The sequence below is a fragment of the Anabas testudineus genome, chromosome 14 (assembly GCF_900324465.2).
Source record: "Anabas testudineus chromosome 14, fAnaTes1.2, whole genome shotgun sequence".
NCBI classification, from domain to species: Eukaryota; Metazoa; Chordata; class Actinopteri; order Anabantiformes; family Anabantidae; genus Anabas; species Anabas testudineus.
The window spans coordinates 13331863-13351515 of NC_046623.1; the positions used below are offsets into that span (position 1 = coordinate 13331863).

At 40.8% G+C, this 19653-nt stretch overlaps 1 protein-coding gene across 2 annotated transcripts in view; it reads right to left on the reverse strand.

Annotated features, from left to right (window-relative positions):
* Positions 1-2117: 2117 nt before the first annotated feature.
* The window catches only part of LOC113169708 (T-lymphoma invasion and metastasis-inducing protein 1-like), a 44590-nt gene continuing 27054 nt past the window's right edge, over positions 2118-19653 (reverse strand). The window contains exons 14-29 of one of the 2 annotated variants that reach the window (XM_026371322.1): positions 19128-19209; positions 18803-18889; positions 16855-17067; positions 15811-15944; positions 8196-8420; positions 7821-7889; positions 7570-7695; positions 7221-7329; positions 6601-6780; positions 6369-6487; positions 6180-6288; positions 5454-5512; positions 5038-5134; positions 4253-4340; positions 3963-4135; positions 2118-3855 (exon numbers count right to left, since the gene is read on the reverse strand). In XM_026371322.1, the coding sequence (XP_026227107.1) occupies positions 3197-3855; positions 3963-4135; positions 4253-4340; positions 5038-5134; positions 5454-5512; positions 6180-6288; positions 6369-6487; positions 6601-6780; positions 7221-7329; positions 7570-7695; positions 7821-7889; positions 8196-8420; positions 15811-15944; positions 16855-17067; positions 18803-18889; positions 19128-19209 (2529 nt within the window). In that variant the 3' untranslated portion in view covers positions 2118-3196. Of the gene's footprint in view, positions 3856-3962; positions 4136-4252; positions 4341-5037; positions 5135-5453; positions 5513-6179; positions 6289-6368; positions 6488-6600; positions 6781-7220; positions 7330-7569; positions 7696-7820; positions 7890-8195; positions 8421-10622; positions 11172-15810; positions 15945-16854; positions 17068-18802; positions 18890-19127; positions 19210-19653 lie in introns of those variants that run through there. The other variant, XM_026371323.1, reaches the window with a different exon arrangement.

Consider the following 19653-nt stretch of genomic DNA (forward strand, 5'->3'; position numbering starts at 1 on the left):
AAATAAAAACAGTCTGGGCAATGCTCTATACCTGTTCCTCATGGTATTAAAGAAAACAGACGTTTCTTTGTTCGTTATTCTACTTTTACGCTATTTTGACTTATATTAATCCACCTGGACCAGAGATTGAAATTGCGTTAATCTTCTTTGAGATATACATTATGTCTCCAAACAATGTGTAGGCCTACCTTTTCCTTTACAAACTTAGCAGAGAAGCTTTTATGCTGAAAGTACCCGCGGTCTAATTCAGGTTATCTCTGGCAATTTGGGCTTCATTCGGTTTGGATTTAGGAGCAGATGGATTGGCAGCGGTCCCCTCCACCGGTCCTGATGAGAGGAGAGTAATCTTCAGGTTACAGGGCAGATGCCAGATTATCTCTCACTGCAGACAAGCAAGGTCTTTATCTCACTGGCCCACTGGAATCCTTCCCATTCATGCCCAGTTGACTTGAAACTGTTCAAAATAACAGCTCCAGTAAATCAGCTGCTCATTCTTTCTATGTTTTGTCAATGATTTGTCATTCATTTACTGATTTATGTGGCATCTACTCACCACTGGAAACTCTCTGCAGTTTGTCGTCTCTGAGCTTGTCTTGCTGTCCTCAAGCAAAATCACGTCAAATCTGACATTTTGTTAATCAAAAATGTTCCTGAACTCTCTGAAAGCACGGAGCCAAGTGATGTGTGAAAACCTGCCAATTCAAGTTGGAGCCCTGACCAAAAGCCTATAGACAAACTTAATTAACTCAGAAAATGACCATCCAGTCTCTACAGGAGGAGTCCCTGGGCAGCAATCGTACGCCACACCAGCCTGATATGAATACAGAACAGAGTCTCTGTAGAGCTTGTTAAATACCGTACATGTTAATGTCTGCAAGAGCTGCAGAAATGTGGCTAAATGAATGAAACACAAACAGCAGCTCTACCTGTCCATTCTGCTCGGGCAAATTGAATTTCAAAGAGGTTTTGTTATATCCCTATATTTGTGTGAAATTGTTTATACTTGCATATTGTTTTTTCCTTTATACCATAAAACCACCTTATCATCTTGCAGTCTGATTTTCCACCACCGTCAGAATATTTACTGAGCTTTAGATTCTTTATTTGAGTTTTTCTAAACTTTAATAATGATGACATATTTTATTCATCCCCCCTGGGGAAATCATTGTTGGAACAGCTGCAGTAGATGACAAAATTTCTGTGGGATCTCAGTGTCTTGTCCAAGGACAGGTCGACATGTGGGCAGGAGGAACCAGGAGTTGGACTGCTGACCCCCACGTTTCATGGGCTGCTCTACCAACTGGATTGCATGCAGGACAATGCCTGTTCAGACTGAAATGACATCTGCAAATCGCTCATTTCTTTTTGTTCAAATGATAATAACCTTCCAGTAATCTCTGTGAGGACTGTGAGTACTTTTTGAAACAAGTTAGACCTTCACACAACTAAATGTAGAGAATTTATTTTGACATAAAAAATGATGATACTCCACAATTTTATATACAAGCACAGTTTTAAAAAGTACAAAGGGAGTAGTCAAGGGGGTTCTCCTAGGCTTTGATTGTACCTCAATCTGACTGGGCATCAGCACCCACTAAGCTGAAAATCTAAGAAACGAGTATCTTAATAAAAACACAATAATACAGTAGGAACACCCAAAGTGTATCCTCCCTCACATGTCAATTCCCCCCACCTTCGTCACAGTTGGGTGTTAAGTGCATGTTTAAGGTGCACATGAATGCAACCTTAGCAACTGCATGTTGTTGTGAAGACAGTGAAACAGCACAGCTTGGTGGATGGATGAAGAAATGCTGAGGCGTCAAGTGGAAACACAGGGAGTGATGTAAAAAGCATGTGAAGGCTGTCTTGGCCAGCTTCTTTGTGGTTGTGATGCTGCTTGATATGAAAAACGTCAAAGCTGTAGAGAGCTAAAGAAGATGGGAATCGGTCATTTGTTCTTTTTCTACGAGTTACAGTACGGTCACTGTCATGGCTCTTCTCAAAACAACGAAATTCAAGTAAAACAGGATTATTGTAGGAATTGTTATGCTAGTTATGAAGGATATGATTCATGAAAATGGCCTCTGGGACAAGAAAGGGGTCAAAATACTAAAGACTTTGAAGAAATCCATCAGCTTCCTGACATTTTATGTGAGCAACATATTAACAGATTGGACATTCATGTGAAGGGCACAAGTGTTTGCTCTCTCAAGCCTGTTTCTGGAACCAAACACACAAACGATGGTTTGTAATACTGGGCATTTATATATGTGGTGTAAACATCAAAGATTACAGTAAAAAGTTAATAAATAAACAATAGGTCGACTATCTGTTGTCCAAACTAGGTTTTAAAAGGATATGCGTAGAGACAAAAGTGAGCATCAAAATATTTCATACAAGAGGTTAACGGCACTCTATTGTACTCCTGACTATACAACAATGTGCAGCTGATATTAAGTTAAAAAGCACGATAAAGCTAGCTGGATTTTGCCATCGTTTACACAGCAGTCATAAGCCAAAAGCCCCTGAAGAGAAATTCAGTAACACGCAGCCCTTGTGAGTTAAAATACACAGTTTCCGAAAAATAAAACACCCACACTCCTGTGTTGAAAAATAGACATTTTTAGCCAGAAGATCACAGTTCATAAATGCCATCTGTTCAGTTCAATATGTGCATCGTACAGTAGCTGCCTAGAGTCTCTGTGTCTGTGCTTCTGTGTACTGTGTGCACTTACAGTATGCATCCACACATTGGTGTATATGCGTGTACATGCAATGCTGTTTTATTCATACAGTCTCATTCCACATGTGCGTGTGTAATGGCTGGGTGTATGTCCAACACAGTGAAGACTCTATTCTTTTAGTTCACTTTTAAGCAGCTCAGAATAAGAATTTAAGGTCTGGAGATACCTTAAATGAGACTGAGTACATTTTTTCTTTTCCTTACTCGCTTGGTATTTCAGTACTTTAGTCAGATTGTCAGAACAGGGAAGATGCAGGTGAAGTGGGAATAAGAGGGTTGTGAAGTGAAACAGGGAGGATTGGCTGAGTTTTAAAGTCTTCTCTACAAGTGTTCTCCCTTCAACTTCTACATATTTAAAGCTTATAACTAATCTCCAAAGTTTTCTTCCACTTGTAAAAAGTGCAAGAAACCAGCTTTGTCTACTGTCTTCGTCTTGTCTTCTCATATTTCGCATCAGAAGACATCGCTTTTGCATCCGTTAGCAAAGTCGTCCCGCCGCACCCAGATGTCCTCATGGTCCTTTGTGGCCCCTTCCACAGCACACTGCTTTAAGGGGGCAAGCTTTACAGTCGGGGTTGCACAGCGGGATAGAGAGACAACGCAAGAGGTGAAGGACTCTACCGAGCCTGAATCATCACCGTAGTTAACCTGGTTCTGCATAACTCCATGCATGGTATCACTTCTACTCTCTACCCGTCCATTCACGTTGTGGCTCCGCCTCTCGGCGCCCTGTAGGTTAAGTCCTTCCATCTTCCCCTCAAGTTCAGATGGTTCTGCCGACGCAGCTCGGACAGACTTGCAGTACTCATCATCATCACTTAAAATGTCTGTCTCCTTAACCTCCCCTATGTCAATACCCTCTCCCCGGTCTTCATAACAGCCCAGATCAAACTGCTCTTCCACCCAACGGTCTGTGTCCTGCCCCTGAGATTTGTGGGACTGAAGGAGGGCATGCTGGGAAAATGATGAGTAGGGAGTAGGATGGGAAGGGTGATGAGAGGAGTCCGGATTGTTGCTGTTGTTGTTGTTGCCATGGTAAATGAGGTCAGTATCGATGGTCAAGCGGTTCCTCACCAGCTTCCTGCGGGTCAGCTCTTGAGATGGAGCTGAAGCTAAACAATAAAACAAAAAGACATATTTTATCTTAATAACGTCCTGTAAAATCTTCAGAGTTACTGTCGTAAAATCTTGGTCATATACTGGACTAAAGCTTTGTCACCTGCTCTGTTCATAGAGGGCCGTGCCCCTTTGAGGGCACACAGGCGTTTACCCCCAAATGGGACATACTGCTGGTTAAGCGGCAGAGACTCCGTCTTGAGAAGCTGCCGTCGCTGCTTTTCCCTAAGGATGGACTGGACTGCTTTCAGGAAGTCCTTCTTACTGTCTGGTGATCTGCAAATGACACAAAACACAGGGTTTAAAATAAGAAACATTTTTACTAGAGAAGGCTCTGTTGTTCATCGTTTTGAACAGCTCTGTATAGCTTTTGAAAGAAAAACAAAATCCTACCTGAAGCACAGCTGGAAGTTTCTTTCTGGTCTTCCTTCAGATTCAGATCTTGTGTGAACTATCTCACACACGGCTGTACCCTCAGAGTCTGAGAGAACGGATAAAAACAGAGAAGAGAGATGTGATATACCTTCCTAAAAGCATCCAGTTAATTCCTGTCATCAATTCCTTTCCCTTTAACAACAGGCCATTAGACAAATAAACGATCATACTTGAGCTGAATTGCCAGAGGGTGATTTAAGGTTCATCTAGGACAGAGATAGGCTGCAAGGAAGATTGCATGCAGATCCACTAATAGGTATTTAACAGTTTTGTTTACAAAGTTTATCATTTATTTTCGGTGGGTGTGAAAAGCAGCAGCGCTGAGTGTACACCGGAGCCTCTGAAACTACTGTGAGAATTTACTGCGTCATTAGAAACAACCTCTGGTTTGGATAATCAACCTCCTCACATGCAAATCATTTTTACTATTACCTCAACAAAAAAAAAATGAATTTATTTACCCAAGCACAGCATGATTTGAGTTTATCCATACAGTACTTCAGTACAAAGTTCAGCACAACCAAAATCCTAATTTAAAAGTTTCTCTAACTTTGAGTAATTGCTGCAAATTTAATATAATGACCCATTATATTAAGACTCGAGATCAGTGTGCTGCTCAGTTCTGGCACTGGCTAATCCCTGAGTTACTCTGACAATTATTCCCAAAGTGCTTATTATATCTTACAGAGATACAAGATTAACAATTATTTCTGGTGTGTGTAACTGTATTAAAGTTGACATACTTGCAAGGGGACGGACTTGAAGAGAGTCTGTTGCAATCATGTGACTGAAACGGAAAGGGTCCCTGTCATCACTCACAGAAGCACGGTGAGAGGCCCCCTGGTAAAAGAGAGACTGGTTGAGTCACCGGTTCAGCAACGTGCAATACATCAACTGGACAGCAGAGAGCGCAGTGTGTTCAGTGATGGAAGCACAGTTTGGCAGACAACTACATGCTGTCCTAGGTAAGCAGGGAAGTGTGCATTCTTTTAATATTTAGTTCATTCAGCTACCAATTATATCCTTGTTCTATAAGTCAGTCCATTATCTCATGACGGATAACTACACCCATATCTCAAAGCTATTTTAAATCCTCCAACATAGTGTGTCTCACACTGACACTCATCAACTGAAAACAGGGAAAATAGCTTATACTTACAATTTTTTTCCTGTGCTTGGAGCAGTCTTTGTAGACAAATACAACCGCTGTTTTGAACACTAAATTAGGGCAGAGCAGAGATCAAGAGGAAAATGAAAGAAACCATTAGGGGTGGTCTGTGTTCATTCACTGCATAAATCAAAAGACATGTTATTGCCCTATTTACTACTGTGGTAAATTGATGTAGCATGTCAGTGGATGCTTTCAGCTACAGCTTCCATGGAAAAATAGCTCAGAGTCATGCTATATCCACAGCACACATAAAGATGGACTAAAGTCACGACATTGCATGCACAAAGCAACCATCTGTTATAGTATAGTTATGTTATGTATAGTTCAGTCTCATGTTACAGTCGGTGTTAAGATACATTCAGGAATCAACAATACAGTAGAATTGCTGAGAGCAGTATTTTACAGATCATCTGTCCATTTGAAATCCAGCAGATGTGATGTGATTTAAGACAGGAAGTTACATAACATTTTTATTAATGTTGAGCAAAAAATGTGAAAAAAGGTATTTCATCATCTATTATGTAAATCTTTATTTCAGTTTTTTTTTTTTTTTTACAAGACTGTGGCCATTTGTAACCCATCAAAACAATAAATGTACAGTTGTACAACCAAGCCCAACACCCGAGCAATACATGCACACATGATGTCTTCAGTACTGGATGTCAGTATAAAATATGACAGTGTCAGAATCAGTCCCAAAACATTCATCCTTACCAAAAGCAGCCAAGTCAGGGTCCCTCTTGCTCTTCACCAGTGTGGCTGGAGCGTTGAGCCACATCACGGTTGAATGTAGCAAAAGATCCCCCATTGAGAGGTCAGCCACCTAATCATTAAAAAATATAAATGTCAGTCAGTTGATTAAATCATTGGATTCATGAAACAAGAGGCATTATTCTTATTTACCTGTTTTTTATCTGCTGTCTGTTCATTGATGAGATGGTCGAAAACAGCCCCGTACTCCTCATGAAGCTTTTGCATCTCGTTGATGTGACTCGCAACTTTGTTCATGGCCTTCATTGCAACTAAATGGGACAAACATCAATCACCTCCAATTCATCATTCCTAACCCTATGAGCTATAGTTTCATGAGTCTAAAGCATAAGTCGAGTGTTTCATCAATAAGACACTGGCTTACCATCCAGGTGATAGTGTTCATCACTGTCAGGGTCAGTGAGAGAGTAGAGCTCCCTTAGTAACAATGGGTACTTCAGGACCCTCTGGATGGGTTTGATGAGATAAGACTCCAAAGTGGATGAATGTTGCTGTCTGGGATTTCTCTCAGCCAAGAAAGCCTTGAAATCTGGGTCAGTCTTTGCTGGAGGGTGCAGAAATACATTAATTTTGTATAGAAACAAAAGAAAAACAAAAAAACAACAACACCGTATATATATATAACAGCATAACAAAGATAAAACACCTGCAGAGATCTTTAGAACAACATTTAAATAACACAGAGGCCACTAAAGTCTCTCTTTAGTGGCAACTGTACTTGGAAATGTGTCCGGGCAGTATGATCACACACCATCAATTTCAAGTGTACACCTCACTATGTGCTATTACTAGTTGCAGCTTGCCCTCTGTGCTGCAAGGCATGTGACTAAAGCAGCATGCTGCTTCTACTGCACTTGCCCCTTAGCTATCACATGACAATGATGGTAGAGAGCACTGTACTGAGAGTACTGTACAAAAACCACAGCAATAGGTTGCAACACACTGTGTCTTCAATGCCAGCCAGTCATGTGTGCATGTTCTTACCTTTAGCCAGGACCTTTGGGACCTTGGTGTGGCTGGCACAGAAGGCGCTGTAGATTTTGAAGCGATCAGCATAATACAGAAAGGAGCCACCTAAGGAGAACAGCACTTTCTGTGGAAACAGATAAGCATATCGTGTTAGGTATCTTTGCTTTTGATCAAGGCTAAATGTTTCAACTGTGTTTGATTTGTTTAGCTGTTGAAGAAGTGTAACTATAGTGAAATTCAACACAGATACTGCCCACCATGTTTCTGACAGTCTGATCTCAACAGCAGTAGTTAGAGGTAGTAACCCTGAATCAAAACTAAATTATAATAGTATTAAAATGGAATGGATTCATGGATGCATCACCTTAAATTGCTCCACTCTTTCCAATCTGTCCAGATCTGGCACCAGTTTGATTCCATCTTCCAGCGTCCGAAGAAACTCCACTTGAAATTCCACCATCTCCCCGAGGTTTCCAAACAAAACATCCAGCTACAACAACGACAGAGCATCATTCTGACACTGCTGTTTCCTTAAGAGCATTCTCTCTGTTTAGACTTAGGTATTCACACACATTTCATATACACTGATTCTTTAAAAAAAAGGTTAGAAAATACCTCTTCTGGTGTGAGGAAGCTCTCTTTTTGCAAAGGTGTCAAGTAGCACTTTATTAGGCAGTTCAGATCCTGAATAGAGGATAAAAGAAATGAGTAAGAACAGGATCAGCCTGTGATCAGATGTTCAAGAACAATCAAGGCATCTGCTGATATTCCGGAGTCATTACTAAGGAATTTAAAAAACACAAGGAAATTAGCTTGCACGGGTATGAACATATCCCTTCATGACACCAAAAGCATGTTACCCCTCTGTATAGCTACTACTATTACACATATTTGATTCCTGACAGTCCATGTGTCCATTATCATCTAGTAGGAACATATTGTGCATGACTAAGACAGTTTAAACAAGTCAAACCCTCAGTTTGTACTTACTTTGACGTAAGTATTCTCCGTCTCCACTAGTTCATTGATAACCTTGCGCAGTTTGTCAGCGTGGGAGAGTTGCCTCTGGGTGGCAGTTCCTCCTGTGGGCGGTAAAGCTGACACAGGGCTCGGAGAGAGGGATGATGAAGAGGACGATGAGGAGGACGACATAGGGCATTCTGGGGGATTCATGTCATGGAGACTACGGCAGAAAGCAGCGACCTGCTCCGTGCTCTAAACAGAAAACACAGAATAAAGGTTCAGAGAAGGCTGCTACATTTTTAATATTTTACAAATCTGTCACCTAAGCTACAGTAAGAGTAAAGGGTAATGAAATACCCAATACACACAATGCTCATCTTTAGATATGTACAAACAGACTGGAAAATTGGAACCACCATTCAACACATTCTTGCATAACCTGCCATAATAACACCCACCTATACCTGGTATCAAAAATACCAAGCATGAGCAGACCTGTCAGGTAAAAGGAAGTCCAAATGTCCCCTCTGCCTCTCTGACTGTGGCTGGTACAAACCAATATTTATATTGCAAGCACTCTTCAAAAGTAAAACATCACATATGTTAGACATTCACTAATAATGTGAATGATATGAAACTCTGCTTTGCAAAATGAAACAACTTCAACTTCTTGGAACAGAAAAAAAAAACTCCAGTGAATCATCTTACGTACTGATGCACGACGGTTTGAGAACTACACACCGGAGCCCACACAGAATATAAGACGTTGCTATCAAAAGCTTTTATTCACGTCTGTTTATTTCAGAGTGCCAAGGATGTGAAGGTGAATGCATCAGTGTGTAGGCAAAAGGAAAAATAGAAAGTCAAAAGTCAGAGGCTGGATGTGTTGAGGCAAATCTGAAATGTACTATGAGTAATACTGCAGTACTTATTCCAGCTGTTCCAAAAACTATTACTCATCTTTGCAGCATATGTAAATATTAATTTATAATTTGCTAATTGTGATTAAATGCCTCTACTACCAAATGAGTTCATAAGTTAAGCGAGTCTGATCAGGTGAATGTGGTTTGTTAGGCTGTTGCTAAGATTGGGATGTCTGTTAAGAGTGGTTGAAGTATAATTACATTATTTGATTTAAATTAACACAGATTAAAATTTTAGATTAGAACATCTACATGAAATGAATGAGCTCAGTCCAAATGAACACTGTACACTAGCCCTAGAGATTGTAATCCCCTTAGTGTAACCATCATTCAAGATATATATACCTTCACATAAATGAAGATTATTGTGAGACATTTTAGATTGTGTTACACAAAAAGCAGATTTGAAGGTGACTGTTCTGTGATCTCATCATTAGGTTTGATGGGATCAGTTTTTCTTATTCAACCTTACATCATGATCATCAGTGTTTTTCATAAAAGTACTTCTGCAAACAAACGTCACACAAACGTCCTTCATCAGTGAAAGTGTTGATAATTTTATAACTGTGAGGATACACTGTACTAGCCTCTGAGTTCTCACTGATTTATTTAGAGACAGCTAATCAGCTGGTGGACAGGGTTTGTCTTTGGTGATTCCATGGTTTGTCTGTTGGGGTGCAGCAATGACAAACACAATTTTGCACAGTGATATTCAAACCAGTTTCACAACAATGTTGGAACCGCACGCAGAAAATACAATGGACATGTTGTGTCGATACTGAAATTCCTTCCATCAAGTCAAAATAAGCTCCTTCAGTCAATTATAGAAACCACAAACAACAAACAAACAATAAACCAAAGGAATGTAATGAATTTTAAATTATAATAGCCGTTAAACGTTTCTGATTAAATCTTTTCTAGTGTCAATTATCACTCACAATGGAGTATGAAAGTAGAAAGAGATGCAGGGATGAACAAGCAAACACAGATTTCCTATACACTTGTACTGTGATCTACTTAAATGCCACTGTAAACACACAAAACAGAGCAATGGCATTGAGAGTCCTGCTAATTTGTAACTGAGGTCTTGCCCTTGACAGCCAGAGGAATTAGTGACATCCAAGTGACAGATGGAGCAGTAACAGAGACGGATGACAGCATGAGATGGAGACAGAAGGACGAGATGGTAAGTAAGAAGAGAAAAGAGGAGAAACCACACAGCGTCCCAGTGACTTCTCTTTTGTAACGCTGCATCTTGCAGCACAGTGATGTTTAGTTAACAAGCGACGTTTGGGAGTTTTTCCATTTAGAACATGGTTCATCTAACCTCAACATGTGAACAAACATAGTTCACACAGACAAATGGAAGAATGTGTTTCTTCACTGGGAACTGAAACTTTACCCTTAGCTTTGCTGTCACATAATTGTTGATTTATGTTTATACCATCACACACACACACACACACACACACACACACACACACACACACACACACACACACACAGACATAGAAAGGACGGCACGGCTTACCAGCTGTAACATATCATAGATGGATTCGGTGGAGCGTTTGGATTTGGAGGTCCTGCTCTTCCTAAAGGCTGACATGCTGGCACGTGAGAGAGTTCAATAAAAAGTAAGGCTTTCTGTTTCCAGCTCAGCTTGTCCGGTCCACGTACACTCCATTCCTCTGTGTCGTTCACTTACAGAGACGCCGTTTTACCTTCCTCTAAAAAAGCCTGGTACACTGTGCACGATCACATGTGTAAAAGTAGATGCCTGCTATGTAACACTACTGTGGATAAACCCCTTACCATCACAGCTGTACAAATAGGTCACTATACAAACTGAATGGAACAGATTTCCACAAGCAACAGTGCTCTCGTGTCACCTTATCCTACAGTGTCTATCCAATCAGGCTCTCTCTTTCTCAATCCCCTGGCTGCCTCTGCATGCTCCTCCATCGTCTCCTAGTTTACACGCCCTCTTGTTCACTCTCCCTGTCCTTGTTGCCTCTCTCACTTCTGTCCAGGTGTTCAACAGCAGAAGCGTACAGTACAATCCAACAACATTATATCCTCATGAGAGATGGAAGAAAAGAGGGTGGGGGGGGAAAGGAGGGAGGAAGCAGTGGGTGGTCAGAGCCTAGCACTTCAGGAACACAACAGTAAAAGACAACAGACATCTGGCTCCTCTCTCTCTCTCTCTCTCTCTCTGTTTCATCACAGCTCAGATGAATGTGTGTCACCACATTTGAGGAGGACTGCAGGTAAATAACACAGTTTGAGTTTTTTTTAATTTTCAAAAATCAAACAAAGCAACAATCATCAACTCATTGTTAAAAGTGCAAACATTGGTTCTCATACCATAAAAAACAGTCTAAAGTCACAGTCACAGCAGTGACAAGCCAGTGATGGCCTGTCATACCACACCAGCAGCACGCTTGGCATTGCTGAGAAACAAAAGTTACATAATGCATTGAAGAATAAGACCACGCCTTAAATCCAACTGATCTGATCTAAGAGCAGAGGTAAAAATATTTGTTTGAGGACTTCCCAACATGAATACCTTGATATTTCCTGAAAGTTTGTTTTTAAGAACTGGTGCCGTAAAAACTTTGAGGAGAACACTTCTAACCTTTTGCTTAATGCAAATAGGGCTTTAAAAAAAACACACACCAAAAGGGCAGCAAATGAGTATCTCCATACACACCAATAGTCCACAGAAATGCAACACACAACACTCTGACCTGTGACGCTCAAAAGCAACAGCTACATAAGAAATAATATATTCTGGTTAGGCAGAAAGTGAATAAAGGCAGCAGTACCTTTTCTTCAGTAAGCCCAATACATGTATTCACTAATCTCAGAGACAAATCTTTACGTTTTTACAAAATGTACTACATCCTTAGAACAGGGTGGGGGGGGGGGGGGTGCAGCATAAGGGAGGAGCATGAAGGCATGCATAAACCTGCTCTCACGCCCAGCAGCTGAAACCATGCACAGTGAGAGCCAGGATAAATAGAGATTACAAATTTTCACATTGTCGTCATATAGAAACACACAATTCCAATCTCAGTATGTTGTGTTTTGACACACAGTATACACATGTTGAGTGTACACAAACAGAAGTATAGCAACTCTTATTCTGAATACCATGTGTGCCATAGCTCTCTCCTTTGGCATGTTTCTCAAAAAGAACAGGTATGTACTTGTTAATGTCAGAGAACAAAGACGGGGAAGAGAAGGAATGGGACGAGAAGGGAGGGAGAGTCTTAAAGTTCAGTTTCATCTGAAATCAGGAAAACATGCAAATCCACAAATCCTACAAGGAATGATGGGATATACTCCATGACGAGAGCGCGGGAGAGATTTTAATCATTTAATCTGAAGGGAGAGGATGAGCACGGTATGACATGAGTCTTCACAAATCTGCGTATAAACATTTAGACTATGATGTTGATTTGTGAAATGCAAAACTATAAGAAGTTCTGAATGTGAAGCGAAGTGTCAAGTGCAAGACATTTTCTTTTTTTCCCCCTCAAAGCTCACTAGTCTGCATAAAGAACACAACATTCATTTTTTACATTTATATTGTAAGAATAAAACTGACAAGTACCCGAATAGTGATTTAATTGCATAATACTAAAATCAATACTGATAATCACGCATGACGCCAAGAACAGATCTGTTGTTGGTTGTTTACTCTGTGTTGACAAACCCCATTGTTGTTTTGCAGGCTTCATAAACAGGGCAGTGGTCCCTCCAGTGGAAGACTGTGAAATAACAGCAACCACTGGGACAAAGACTATAGGTCTGATTAGAGGACAGTGAGAAGACAAGAGACAGTGTAATTTAAAGATTATTATGTTAAGGTTAAAGATTCACTTTACAGTGCTGAAATTACAGATTTGTAGCTGTCAGTAAATACGTTAAATTAAACAAAAAACACAGGGTGCAAAGTGCAATTTAACTGGAATTATACCACGAGGAGTCAATCAAAACAAATGTTAATGACAACGGTCCCCTCCTCCCATCACGTTCTGAATAATGCATTTTCCATTTCAAATGCCCTTAAGCCAGATTGACAGACGTCTGTAAATTACAACCAGCACTTGTCAGTGAGGTTGACTACACCTTGGAGAACACAAGCAATCACCGTCATCTCTATTATCGCTGTTATCCAAAGCAATCGCCATTTTATTCTCTGGTTGGTTTATCATACTGAGGAGGTGGTTCTGTGCTTTGTCTAAAATAATGAACATCCCTGTTTCCTGCGGCTAGCCAGACACTCATTTATCTCCACTAAATGATGTGAAATACTGTGGAGAATGAAGTAATTAGAATGTGGGCATAATTAAAATTGTCCCACTTTGCCTCTTTTTCCTTGTGTGACTGCAGGCAGAGGGTGAAATGAAGTGAAAAAAAGAGACATGATCCTCAGCACTTTGCCTTTTTGAACAGGAGCAGTGCAGGGAAACAAAAGCATAAACAACATAAAGGGAAAAAAAGAAACACACGACATGGAAGTTTGTTGTGTGTCAAATGTGGATCTTTTAACAGAGAAAACCTGCAAGTACAGTGAGGTCGGAGCTCAAAGTCGACAGCAGAGTTAGTGAAAGAGAGCTGCTTGAGAACCAGCATCAGCCCCATGTTTATGATGAACAGCAGGGGGTTAATGAGGAGGACAGCAAAGAAGGACAGGATGTCAGAAGGAAACTTGAAGGACATGAGAAAAAGAAAGGACCATCCAGAACAAAGGACAGCAGATAAGGACACAGATCAAAATAAGACAAATGGACATGTCACGTTCGTTGCTGCTCTGAGTTATGGAGGAAAACATATGACAACAAATGACATAACCGAGGTAGAAAACAGAGGTTGGAACAGGCAGAAGGTGGAAATTAGGACAGAAATCAGACAGTGCATGTTAGGCTGCAACAGAAGGTGAGAGACTGAAAGGTGAGATGAAGATCACAGACTTCCAGAGCGTCTGTTTTGCCCTGTATTGCCTTCCTTGCAGGGATTTGTTTTTCCTTCTATGTTCATGCGGAGCAGCCTCTGATAATGAATGGGGAAAAAACACATGGCAAAGCATCAAACACAAAGAGACAACATTACTGTGAAGGATGAGCAATATTCTCATCATTATAGTGTCTCCACAGGGATTACATTATTTCAGACGAGGGATCTACTGGTGTAACATCTTATCAACCAACCTACTGGTTGATGAATAAACATCATTTTTATTTTGTGCTGACTGAAGACTTGTGCCGTAGCCCCTTGTAACCTCAGGTCCATGTATAATTTCTCTTTACTTCTTAATGAGTCATACAAACAATAAGGTTCTCCATCTTTGCACCATCTTAGATGCAACACTTAGATGCAAAAATTGTTGTGCAGAAAACTGCATGCTGTCAGCATGTAACATCGCAATGAACCTAAAATAGCAAAGCCCTTAAAATGTTAATTAGAAACTGTCCAAACTGTTTTGTAAAGATTAAAATCTCTGAATGTTTTTGCCCACATCAAGTGCACTGAAAGAGACTTAAACAGGCCTCTCATCCCTATTCACCCATCCTGGCAACCCTATCTGTCGGTATTTCTCTCATCTTCTCATACTTTCCATCCAACTAATAATGGCACATTGGAGTCACAGACCCAGCACTGTCCAACAGGACCAAGTCTAGACCGCTCATCCATTATCTGTCCCTCGAGTCCGAAGCTCACTGACACATATACAAGAGAGAACACGGCACTGCCCTTTCCCTTTCCTAATCTTTTGTCTGGGCTATTGACAGAGAAGCACAAAAAAATGTTTCCGGTGGTTACTGGATATCAGACATTGCCTTGGTAATGGAAGTGACAACCGTATCCAAGGGAGACCGGCTGGCATACAGCGTGTCCCAGCAATCACTGTGCCGACCCTGATCGGACCAGACATAATCTTAATTACAAAGTGATGCTGTTCACTCACCTGTCTGTCTCCATCTTTATGCTGCAGCACACACACACACATACACATCCAGTATACACTGTACACACATCTGTTCACGTGTAAGGACTGACATTAGCACACACCACAATGCACAATCATATAATATCAGCCCTGTATAAAAACAAATCTGTTATTTATTTAAGTAAATGATTATGTAAGTACTGTGTTTAGCTATGTTATAGTGTCCCACAGACATGATCACATTATTGTGCGAACTACTGCATGTCAGACTTACACACTAGGGTTTCTTTCTTTCTCTTCGGTAAAGGTCACAAGTATCATGTGAGAAAAGGCCTCTGAACATCTTCCAGATATTCCCACAGTCTCTTTATTCTTTTGGCTATTTGCTACGCCCACATGCTCACAGAAACCATACTCTTGACACAGCTGAAGAAATATTTAGGTTGAGACCTGCCAGAGGGTTTCTGCGATCATAAACACCTGGACTGTGTGTATTTGTTTAAACGTACCGCCACAATGTTTGATTGTTGATCGCTTTTTCCAGGATCTTCCTTTTTTGACTAACACCCGATATCGGAAATGAATCACACAGACCCTGAGGACAGCAGGCTAAAAGACGGCAACACAACAATGACGCTAATGATCCACAGGTGGCTCTATTACACATGCACACATGGATACCAAAGCTGCAATACTACACTGTTAATGCTCCACTGTTGTCTGTGTATATTTTAAAACTGTATTTCTGCTTTTGATATCCCACCTTTTGTCCAGTTCCTCTGCAAGTTTTGTCTTCCTGATGATTTCCAGGGATCTGGAGGGTCAGCCGAGGTCCTCCATTCATACTCTGATTTGGACTCTCCACTGTCAACCCAGACACCTCATCCAGGATGTCCTCTATGGTCGGAGACACAGGACACAGCTCAGAAGACGGCATGTGTAAATTCACATCTCAACCTGCACCAACTTTTTAAATTCACTTAATCTACACTTCATTTAATGCAGTTAAAGACACAAATCCCTCCACCTTATATCATGATAAATGTTGTTTGATTTAACTCAACATCAAATGTAGAATCAAATTGGTATTTTTTTCATTTGTATCCATGAAAAATGTCCAATTTAATGTCTCCTCTCCTTCGAAGTCCTGGTGTACACTTGTCTCCTTTTAAGCATGATCTCTTTAATAACCTCCATCTGCCTACTGAAATGTTTTGACTCCCTGTCTGACCCTTTGCGTATGGCATCTCGTACACAATGACAGCTCAGCACTGAACGAACATATTAATATTCATACTGCTCTGAGTCCCTGTAAAAACAATGCCAGTTTGTCAGCCTGTGCACTGCGAGCCCCAATTCATAAGGAATACAAATGGTGCCCTTGCACGGATAAAGAGAGCAGGTCAGAGGAAAGCTGGCGGATGCCTGCAGGTTAGTTATCAGACAGCATTCATGCATAATTAGGAGATCGTCCTGTTCACCCTCTGCTTAAAGAGATACATCAGCAGCTAAATTCTTATTTTCTCACCACACAAAGTTGAGATTACATTGTGCAGTTTCCACAATCTGATCTGTAAATTAGACTACACCGATTAAATTACAGTATCTTTCTGCTACATTGTCAAGTTATGTGCACTGTCCATTACATCGCCATTATCCAGTGTGGATAATGGCGATGTGATTGATATCCCAATAGAAACTTTTGGTACCTAAATGTGAAGCACATAAGGAAGCTAGAGGACTAGAGGACATTGTACATATACATTATTAAATTAAATAACAATCATTTATAGAACAGGAAGTTTACCCTGGCTCTGGGAGAAGATGTCTGTGGCTTGGTCTTGCTCCCCATCTGAGCGCCGTGGTGGAAGTGAGTTCAGCACCCGGGGGTCCAGCTGGGGCAGGGTGCTGACAGTCAAGGTCAACACTGGGTTTGCAAATGCATTCCTCATATCGTCCATTTGGAGGGCAGATGCAGGTTTGCCATTCAGAAGCAAAATCTCATCCCCTGCTTTCAAACCTGGCACAGGAAAAAACGGCGAGGAATTTAAATTTCATGTTGCCTGAGATCTATAGAGTGCCTTACTTTAGGAGAGAAATACACTGCAGGAAAGGAAAATGTGTATGTATGTGTATGTGGAACAAAGCACCATCCAGCACAGTAGTTTTCCCCTTTTCTATTATCTCAGTGGTGTTAAGATGTCCAAATGATCTACACAAACAAACCTGTGTCACACTAATCACATTTGTTAGGACTCTTATATGTCCCAATACATTAAAAAACATCCCGCCTTGTGTGTTTGCCTAGGCAATTACTGATATAACAAGATGCAGTGGGTTTAAGGATAGAATACCTGTCTATTTCAGTCATCTTGTATACAATAAATGGTACTACATGTGGAAAAAATAGACCAACACAGCACAGCTCCAGCTTGAGGTGCTTTTTTCTTGCCCCTCCCTTCAACCACCTGTGCCCAGATTGGTTAATTGAGAATTAGCACTCAATCAGCCGACCAATTAACAGCCAACTTCACCCAATAAACCTGATTGTTTCTGACAGCTGTTGAGGAGATCAGACATCTACCCTGGCTACAGAATTAATTTAGACAAAGGATCCTTTGTTACACAGTCAGACACAAGCAAATCTTTGCAGTTCATCCTTTTACATCAGAGAAAAACAGCAGACAGTCTGTGCTATGGCTTCCTTAGCGTACTGCATGTTGCTGTGAACACACACAGGCACTCACACAGTTAAATATATAGACACACAATGCACACATTTAGCCTTAAGTAATGACCTAGTTGTCTGGGATGTGAAATGTCAGCTGTAGCAGAATCTTTATTGGACAGGGAGCGATAACCCCTCTGGCCATATACGGCTGTGTATACTGTCTTTGTGTGTCGGTTTAATGTCTGTGTGTGTGTGCCTCTGTAGGGGTGGGGGGGCAGGAATTACAGTGAAAAAGTGAAAAAAGCAATAGAGGAAAAAAAGCCTTTTGGGGCTCCTTGTCCAGTGCTGGCCTGGTTTCTGTGTATACCCTGCAGAAATTCAAGCGTGATATCTTTTACTTCCTATTCATTCTCCTCACTCTCAGTAAAACCCATGCACACACACACACACAGACTCAACCGAACGCACATGTGGACCTACTAATGTCGTGTCTGGCATACTTTATTCTGTGATTCAGCAAAAACGTACAGTGCAATATTCTACAAAGATGCATTGTGTTGTGTGGATGCCACAAGGCTTTTCTATCTCTACTTGCATACAAAGGAAGAGAGTCCGTACAGCTGTATCTGGCTGTTGGCAGCCTGCTCAGCTAGCAGCTTTTAGATTGGTAATGCACTGGAGGACGCAATCTCACACTTGAGTAACCTTGGCCTGACCTTAGGGCACGAGAGTATTATTTTCTATACATTAGTGTTGTATCTACACAGCAGCCGACTAAATCTTTCTGGCTCTTTTCACAGATAGTGACCAGTGAATGGGGGTTGACCTCTATACCTTGCTGGACAAATAGCGGTCAGATGCAAACAACAAAACCCTGTTTTTCTTCTGTGCTGTCAGGATGGATAAAAAGGCACAGATTCATAGCTACTGTTCTATCTCGTTTCATTTTTAAGTTTTGACACCTCATGCCTTTCATACAAAAGCCAATAATGGTCACACTGATAAATACAATGCAGAGGAGGACAGGTGATTTAATGTTCTTCATGTTAAGTATTGGGTTAATGACAAAATAACCTTTACATACCTTTAGCTGAGGCAAGTCCTCCAGCTTTTACTTCACTAATATGGAGCTGCCGCATCCCATCTTCATCCATAACGTCCACAGAAAAGCCTACAGACACCGAGACACAAAAATAAATGTTCATTGTTCTTTAAAATATCTCTAATTGTCAGTGTGCACAACACAACACACAGTGGTTTGATTCACTTAGGACAAAATGCATTCATCCTGGAATCACTTCACCTTCAGACATTATCAAAACATGCTATGTCTATTAAACATGTTATGTTACTATGAAGGGAACGTAGTCCATACAGTCAATAAAGATATACGTAAAAGTCGAGCATACCATATCCAGTGGTGCTGGAGTCGGCTTTGTCAAACCGGACCACTTTGGTAGTTTTGGGGCAAATCTCAATCTCTTTGTAGGGCTGCAAAGACAAGAAATGTATTTACAACTATGGCTAATAAATGGCAGGTCAACAGTGTTGCTGTATGGAGAAGGTCACAGTTATGTTATTGGTTTTACAAAAGAATAGATAGATGCATGTATTATTCAGGCTCTATAACAGAGCAATTCCATGTTGCGAAGGTTGGTGGCTCAAAATCCAGGTCAAATCTGTAAAGTGAGTGGGTGCTCATACAAGGGTTTGACCTTATGGCAGCCAAGAGCACAGACGCAGACAGGAACAGAAGTCTGCACTGTGCAATGAGCTTCACTTGGAGAAATAATAATGTAATATCTTAGACTAAGGATGAAAGAGGGTGAAATGAGCCACTGATCAAAGCAGCGGATAAAAGAGCTCTTGAAGAAAATAACAAGTAGTTATACAATGAATGTGCTTTGAGAGATTCAGAGTTCAGCAGATCACCTA